Source organism: Alligator sinensis, unplaced genomic scaffold (genome assembly GCF_000455745.1).
Source record: "Alligator sinensis unplaced genomic scaffold, ASM45574v1 scaffold291_1, whole genome shotgun sequence".
Taxonomy (NCBI): Eukaryota; Metazoa; Chordata; order Crocodylia; family Alligatoridae; genus Alligator; species Alligator sinensis.
In genome coordinates, this window is record NW_005842391.1 from 1,352,177 (window position 1) to 1,361,240 (window position 9,064).

At 43.7% G+C, this 9,064-nt stretch overlaps 1 protein-coding gene across 1 annotated transcript in view; it reads right to left on the bottom strand.

Annotated features, from left to right (window-relative positions):
• Positions 1-9,064, bottom strand: part of CA12 (carbonic anhydrase 12) — a 36,612-nt gene that overhangs the window by 20,270 nt on the left and 7,278 nt on the right. The window contains exons 3-4 of the mRNA XM_025211170.1: positions 2,956-3,135; positions 856-998 (exon numbers count right to left, since the gene is read on the bottom strand). Coding sequence (XP_025066955.1) covers positions 856-998; positions 2,956-3,135 — 323 coding nt within the window. The remainder of the gene's footprint in view (positions 1-855; positions 999-2,955; positions 3,136-9,064) is intronic.

Here is a 9,064-nt window from a genome sequence, read left to right on the forward strand (position 1 = left end):
TTCTGGTCTTCTCAAGTGCACAAGGCTCAAGTAGTCAGGAAGAAAGAAGTTTTCCCACCCTCAACCTTAGTCTGGGGCTGAAGTACCACATGACTACCCAGAACCTGCAAAGTTGATCTAAGACCGGGCTGTCTAACTGGCAGCATATGAGGGGTCAAGTTGCAGTCCCTGAGCTCCTGCCTGGCCACCCTGGGTTCACTTCACCCATTGCTGCTGGTGCAACAGCAGCCAGAGAGTCTGGGCTCCCCTTCCCTCCTCTGGATGCAGAAGGCAGGGCAATGCAGTCTGGCGCAGCCAGAGGAGCTAAGGAAGTGAGTCTGGGGCCACATGGTGCAGTGGTGGGACGGTGCCCTCACAGTGCAACAGCGGGGGGCATCCACGCAGCATGTGGCCCAGGGGGGGTCTGTGGCTTGCCCTAATGCAGTCTGTTGGTGTGTAGCCCCGCTGGTGTGGTCAACAGGGCATTTGACCCCCAGCCACTTTAATATTAGATATATGACCGTCCAATTTCTAAGACACAGCTGCTTCAATAAATGCCTGGCCCTGCTTTATGCCAAAGTAAATTAATCAAACTACACTTTTCATTTTGAAATAACTTCTTTACAGTTCGTGTGACCAGACTCTGGAACAGACTCCCAGTGAGGGTGGTGCAGGCACCTACCCTGGAGATTTTTAAAGGAGACTCGATGCACACCTTGCTGGAGTTATTTGACCCCAGTAGTCTTTCCTGCCCAGAGCAGGTGGGGCTGGACTCGATGATCTCACCAGGTCCCTTCCAGCCCTAAACTTCTGTGAATCTGTGAATTAGCGTTTGTCCAACTTCCATCTTCCTTTTCATTGATTTAAGCTTCTTACCTCTGCTGCAAAATGCTTCCCATGGATTGTGTGCTCTGAGCCTTCTGGCTTCTTTCTGTTTCCCCAGTGTAAGTGAAGCTGAGTTGCAGTGTACTGGAAAGGGAGGTTTCTGATGTACATGGTAGGAGGCAGACCCACTCTCACTGCAATTAGACCAAAAATATGGGAGAAGATGATACCACAGTGTAGAAGTGTGGGACGCACAGAACTACCATGACTGACACCGTTGGATGCAAAGTATTACAACAGCAGATTAAACCATTGAGGTGCTTAACACAGAATCCTACACATTTCATGTTTTAGTAGCTTAAAGATTATTGTTTTAGCAGTGTTGGCCTTTTTAGGTAGTTCAAAGAAGTTTAGAACATTTTATCTTCAGTTCTCTTAGAACTCCATGGAATTTGAATTGAATATAATAAGAGTTGTGATTTCTCTATTGCTGCTGGAATTCCTTCTCTTCCCTGGAGGCTGCAAAAGCACCCCAGTCTCAGTAAAGGGAATCTGTGAAGCAAAACAAAGATTGTGTGCTTTTCATCTCTTGATTTTTCCTATATTTGGGGCAAAATTAGTTTTTTCAAAGTTTTTATTGAAGAAAATATCCTTGGAATCCCAACAAACAACCACCTGGTCGCTCCCCCTGTCTGCCCCCTCTGGAATAATTCAGCCAGTGTGTAAGATTTTTCCTTTGTTCTCCACTGTTTCAAGTTTATCTTATATATAGGTGACTGTGTACCTCTGTTTGCAACTTCTGATGTATTTTTATTAAATTAAAAAATAAATTATGCTATAGTACAAAGCATCTGTTGGGGAAAGTATGGAACTTTTGGAAATCTCACCAAATTCACTGGGTAGGGCTGCTTTTCTGTGCGCTGACAGCAATTTGTAGAAGTCATAATTTGAAAAACTTATGAAGTCATAGATTCAACATGAGAATTTGATTCTTTTTGCATCACTAGTAATTAAGGAACAGACCGTCAGTGTTGTGTTATTTCCATCTTCTCTATGGCACCTGTGAGGGGCTACGATGACAACAGGTTCTTCTCTGCCTTCTAATGTAATACACTGGCCTAATATGTGCAAGTGTAACTGAACAAGCTGTCACTGAGGACTAAGAAGGACATGCTGGAGCCCCACAAGAAGGGTTGGAGCCAGACTGCCCTTCAGTATTACTAATCTAGAGCAGCTTGGTTTTGGGTGAGGGGGAGAGAGAGACCAGAAATTAGGCCCTAGGAGGTTTGTCCTTACCTGTACAGTGGGCTCAGGATTGGGCTCATGTCCTTACCTGTACAGTGGGCTCAAACCAGGTACCCCACTGAAAGAGTGAGAAAAAAGAGGTTCACCTGTCAAGCTTTTTTCAACAAAGCAGGATGAGAAGGAGCAGAGACTGAAGCCCCTTTATAATATTTTGTAATGGTTTTGCAGTAGTAAGGAAAACTGTGCTGAAGAACTGTTGCTGTTCCAGGAGCTAGATTATGGGTACTCTGGATTGCGTTAATGTAATAGATACTTAGGTTTCTTGTGATTTCTGGTTCTCTGATGAAGTGTGATAAGTATGTGTGTAAGCTAGTCCTGATGATTAATATATATACACTGCTCTCCCACAATCAAAGAAGTTTTCTGTCTTAACACCAGTAGTAGAGCCATATGGTAAAGCTCCAGTGTTGTTGATTTGTTTTAAATGTATTTGAGCCATTTCTATTATCCTTCCAGGTCCTTAGGCTAGAATTTCAGAAGTTGCTTCATGCAGATTTTAGTGATTTATAAACAAAGCCACAAAGTAAGTTCCTGTTTCTCAATACTTGAACCAGATTATCTAGAAAAACTTTTCAGAAGTTTATAGATCAATTCTATGAGTTGCTAAACATTAATTTAAGGACTTTAGAGAATTAATTTTAAGTTTCATCATGATTATGATAAAATTTTGTAACTTACCAAGTGTTTTAGGTAGTTATCTTTAACTGTTTATATTCGGTTTCAAAGGTTTGGTCCATTATAGCTGAATTTCACTTCATGCAATAATTTAAGTAATTAACACATAAAATACAAGTTTATGGAATCCAGTAACTTTCAAATTCTTACCTGCGTATTTGGTTTTCTTACCTGAATGACCATTATTGGTTAATGCAAGTTGGTCAGTGGTGGACATGTTATAACCTATGAGCTCTAAAGGCAAGAGAGTAGAGTCATATTGAAGAATATTATTATGAAGATCTATTGGAGACTGAAATCCTCCTCCACAAAATGGATACTTTTGGGGCCAGGTTTTCTCTCCATCAGGACCTGAGAAAGTTAACAGAGAAGACATGGTTATTGTTGCCCATGTTGATGCCTTCCCTACATGCTAATAATAGCTTGGTGTGGATCATCTGGTTTGGATAATGTAAGAACTCATGTTTTCACAGAACCTTTACTCCAAACTTGGGCAGGATCCAACTGTCATTTTCTGGATTTAAAAACATGGTTTGCTACACTAACCAATTTTCAATTTCACATGTTCAGTTTTTTACTAGGGCCAAATTTCTGTAACCCAATCTGTTCATGCAAGTGGTTTCTCAAGGCAGACACACCACAAGTCACACATAAGGGGCTGCTTAAGGGAGACTTACAGGCAGACCCATACAGCTTTTAGTTCTGGCTAAAGAACTCACGCTTTTGACTGCCATTCAAAACAAATTAAATTCTCAAACACTTGAGGTTTACTTACCATTAATAAGAGCTTGTGGTACAAAAATGCCTATTACATTCACTTCTACTTAGTGATCACTGATAAGGAGACATAAATCTGTGTGTGACCTTGCATCTAGTCATCCTCACCCTCGAACAGGCAAAACCTTCAGAGAATTTAGATTACACGAGTGCGTGTGTGTGTACACACATGCACATTTGTGCATTGTAAATATACATTCTAACTTACATATAAATGAACTAGCAATATTTTAAACTAGGAGCTAAATAGTTCTTTTGTTACAAGTCAAATTAAAGCGTTTCATAGATCTTGTTGGATCTTAGATCCAGAGTACACCATTGGTAGTTCATTACATTACTGAGTTATGGAAAGTGGCCAAGTGAGACAATGTGATGCAGGCAGGATTTAAATTGGTTTCTTAGGCAGCTACTCCTAGGTATTGCAGCACCTAAGTGTTAGGTTATTTACCCTGGAGGATGATTCAGCTTGACCAATTTGGATGCCTCAGACCTCTATAAAGTCAGTGGAGAGATGCAGCTAAGAGCAATTTAGGGTTAGGCACCTAGGTGTTCTACAGCAGTGGTCCTCAAACAGGGTGCCACAGTACCCGGGGGGTGCCATGGGATCCTTTTAAGGGTGTTGTGCAATATTAGCTCATCTACAATCCTTTACTTGACCTGTGGGAGCAGTCATTCTTCACTGTGAGGGATCACTAACAATGACAATGGCAATATTAGCACTGTTGGTGTGTGAACACCTATATGTGATTCACAAGATAAATCTAGACATTTCAAGTAGAAATCCATAGTGTCAAAAACATTCTGACCTGTTGTGGTCTTTCTTAGTTCTTTGCAACAGAAGAATTGCTCTATTATTTTTTCCATATTAAAAATTAATAAAACCTAAGAGCTAGTTTTCCAAGGGGTGCCTTGAGCCTAATTATGGGTGCCTTGAGTCTTAGAAGGTTGAGAACCACTGCTCTACACAGGGTGCATCTACATATTGTCCTATGGCAACATTGTTACTACGCCTTGCTTTAGTACTTCTTTTTCGAAGTACTAAAGCATGGTGCAGTAACTGCCCGTACTGCGCCATATGCATGGTGCAGTTATTTTTAGCAGCTACTTTGCCGTAGCAGTGCACTATAATGAGGGAGTGTACTGCTATGGCAAAGTAGCTGCTGGTCACATGTAGACACCCATGGGCGCTACATCTCTATAGCTCATCACTATGGCGATGTAGCATCACATGTAGATGCACCCAACATGAACAAACAGTAGTGCCTTTACAGGACTACAGGAAACCCTCGCTATTTGCGAATCCACTATTCGCGGATTTGAATATTCACAGTGCACTGTGCCAACGGGGTGGGTCGGGGCAGGTGCTGCCACAGCTCCCTCTGGTGCTGCACCAAGCTCCTGCGCGCTACATCTCTATAGCTCATCACTATGGCGATGTAGCATCACATGTAGATGCACCCAACATGAACAAACAGTAGTGCCTTTACAGGACTACAGGAAACCCTCGCTATTTGCGAATCCACTATTCGCGGATTTGAATATTCACAGTGCACTGTGCCAACGGGGTGGGTCGGGGCAGGTGCTGCCACAGCTCCCTCTGGTGCTGCACCAAGCTCCTGCCTCTGCATAAGCAGGCACAGAGCACTGCACAGGGTGGGGGAGCGCAGAGCTGGGAGGGCAGAGCCGGGCAGGCAGAGAGCAAGCACCGGGGATGGGGAGGGAGGCGGCAGCATCTTTTCCCCCATAGGCAGACGCGGTCAGTCCCCAAGTGCTGCAGGGGAGCCCTTCCACCTTCTCACGGCGGGGGGAGAGCAGGAGCAGGAGCAGGGGGTGGCTGCGGGGTCTGATAGGGAGCCCTGTCAGTATTCGCGGATTTTGCCATTCATAGGGATCTTCAGAATGGATCCCCCGTGAATGGCAAGGTTCTTCTGTATTCAGAAAGCCTGGAGGTTTCTAGAGGTAATCAATAGGAAATGCTAAGTAAAGTGGTGCATCTGGGATTTATAAAGCATAATCTACTGTTTGATTTAAAGAGAAATCTTGTGTTTTTACCAAGTCAGTACCTCTGCTCTAGGCACAATAGAAATAGTCTTCTTGCCGTAACACAAACATTCACGGTATGTACTCAATCACACAGTTGTATTCCTGCCTAAATATCTTGTGTTAGGCAACAAAAAGAGAAATAGGAAATAGATATGTCAAATGTAAATGTTTATGCCTTTCCTCTGAGCTAGTAAAATGAGGTTGCCTTCTAAGTTCCTGGGGCATCTGAGGCTATATTTTTCTCTGGCTCATTGTGAAGCTGTATGTAACTGCAAAACAAAAAAAGACTGGAAAACTTTGTAGGTAAAAGGAAAAGGTTAGAGAGACACAAGCCCCTGGCCAAGACAGGTGCTCAGGCAGCAAGGGATGTGTCTGCACATGATATTAATGTGACTCAATAAACTCCAGCATCAGGCCCAGGTGGTGAGCCTGCCAGCCCAGAGCGGCTCCCCCCCACCAGCTCAGTGTGCTGCGGAGGGGTTGGCTGGGGCACAAGAATGTGGGGCTAGCCAGCAGGCAGCCTCCGCACTGTAGCACCCCTGTACCCTAGTCAGCCCCACCATCTACACATGCGTTTTGCCACATGTAACTACTCTGCTGTAGGATAGTACTTGTGGGATAGTAGTTGTGTCAGGCTACTAGCCTACAGTGGAGTTAATTAGTTTACTGCAGCCTAATAGCTCTGCGCATGTAGCTGATGCTTTACTGCAGAACTAGTTAGTTGGCTCCTCAGTAAGGCGTCTTGTGTAGATGCACCCACTGATTATTTCACTAGTATTCTCCACAAAGTATGAAGCTCTTAGGAATAGCTGACTCAGTTATATGCACTGAGTTTAATTCTTTGTCATTCTGTGCTTTAGCCAGGCAGTTGCACTGGCACGATTTGAAGGAAGCGTTAAAAATATTGATTATCAGTATGGTAGCTGCTTGGGACTGATTGTACAAATTAAGTCACTTGCATGCCTGGTTGAAGCATCCCTAAAAGAATAGATTTTACCCCCTGAAATTACGCTTCAATTACTTGTATTTTCCTGTATGTCTGCAATTATGTGATAGGGTTCTTTTAGACAGCAGCAAAATGGTTGGTCATTCTAACTGTAGTGGCTTTGTTCCTGTTCCTTTTACTGATGTTCCTTTAAATGGTATTCTGCATGCTAACCTAATTTTGGCCATATGACAGGAATTCGATTGATACCTGGCATGAATGACTCTCCCCTGTGCAATCTACAGGCAGATAATGCCTAGCATGATGCCTAATGTTCTGGGGAGAACTGCTGAAAAAAAATTATGCCTAATGTTCTGGGGAGAACTGCTGAAAAAAAATTATACTATGTATGTAGCAGGGAGAAATCATCCATATCTTTTTCTCCATTTGATTGCCAATCATTTTGATTTCTCATTTAGATTTTCCTGATATATTGCACATGTGGCTAGGTCTGTCTAGTCATTTCCAAAAGAACATAGGAAAGTAATCTTAAGATATGTGCTATTTTTCACAGGTTTATGGGAATAGATATACTACAGAGACATAATCCAGCTCATCCTGAACCTGAGACTTGATGTACAAATCCTAAATTATAGTGCAAGAACAATAATTTATGTTTTAACTTTTTTGGGGAGGATTACGCTATAGCAAATTTAGACCTCTTTACTTGTAAATGGGAGCATCTATTCATGGCTTAATAATGCTTTAGTTTACATGTGATGAGTTAGTGGACATATTTCATGCGTCCAAAATTTCCTGAGGGTCCCCAGGCAGATAAGTCCATGCAGAATAGATTTCAGCGATATTCATGCATTTCAGACTGAATGGGAATGATCTTGCAGCCATCCTTCATACAAAACTTATTGGGTTCTTTTAGGCATAAACAATATAAAACCATCGGGACCAGTGTCATTCTAGGCTTTGTGACATAATCCTAAAAAATCAGTCGCATCTAAACTAATTCTTCCAGAAGTGCTTGAAAACTAGTAGAAAGCTTGTAATGTAGGTAAGGTTCCATTGACTTTATAAGCCTCATTACTATTATGGGTTTTCAGAAAGACACTAGTTTAATAGGTTATGATACCAATATGATAGTTAAATAACTGGTCTTTATTGGTAAAACAGGAATTTGACTCCATCCATTGGAAGCCACATTATGAAGTGCAATTTGCTTTTTTCTGAAACTTCTTTTTGGAGGGATTAGATGAGTTTGGGGATTAGTAACAGGATACAGAAACTTCTACATCTCTTATCCCATGTCAGGAGTTCAGACAGAGGTGAATTGTTCTGGTAAATGTTCCAGTTATTGTCGTCCTTAAGCATAATAATGACCTTTGTAGGGACATTTCTGGTAAGGAAAGAATGACAGCTAATGGGGATTAAATGACAGAAATTCCGGCCTGCTTCCCACTGCTACTTCAACCATCTCATCTATTTGTTCTTTTGCAGGAAACCAATTTTTTTATGAGAACCCTTCCTTATTGTGAAGTAGCCTTCCTCATTTTCGTACATCAGAGCTCTCACTTGAAAGAGCTGTCCTGTTGAAAGATCTTGTGATTATGAAACTGATTTCTGCAGGTGTGAAGTATTTCCCAACTACTTCTTTTGTGACAAATTCATTGTAAGATTTTCCTATATGTGAGCCAGGTTCACCCCGACATACAGCAGAGAAGTCAATGGAAGCTGCATCTCTCTATACTAGGGGTCAGTCTGGCTCACTATTGAATTAGAGGTATAATGCATGGATGCCCCTTGCTGCTGTCCCTGGTTGTCTAGGAGGGGAAGGGACCCCTGCCACCTCTATAACATAATGTGGAGACTGAAAGCATGAATTCCACCTTGGCGTAGTGTACTTAGGGCCTCATTGTTTTCATCTAGAACAGGAGTGGGCAATTATTTGGGCTGGAGGGCCACTTAAGGAGTTTAAGTGAGCTGCTGTGGGGCCGGGGAAGGAGGGAGTGCTGACCCAGCCAGGTGGGGGTGGGGGGCAATTGATCCTATGTGACCCTGAGCCCATCTGCCCCACACCCACTGCTGTGGGGGGTGCCAGACAGAGCAGGCAAGTTCTCATTGGCAACCAGCCCAGGACACTTGCAGGCAGGTTGCTTTCAGGTAGGCGGATGGGATGGGACCATGGACAGGCAGGGAATGGCATCCAGGAGTGGGATGGGTGGGCAGGGCCAGGATCATGGGGCAGTGATAGTGTGGGGCCAGGGCTGGGGCAGAGCCTCGATCCCCTCTGCATGAGTTGGGACAGAGTGGATCGAGCCCTGCACTGTCACCACCCTGCAATCCCAGCCCCAGACATATCCACCTGTCCTGCTCCCCACTCACCTGTGGGCCCCTCCCATCCATCTGGCCAAGCGCGCTCTGCCCATGGGGGTCCTGGACCGATCTCCATGGAGACCCTGCCTGCTGGCTGTGTCCAGTGCCCCTAGCAGTGGGTGCAGGGTGGACTGGCAGGGGCAGGCAGGG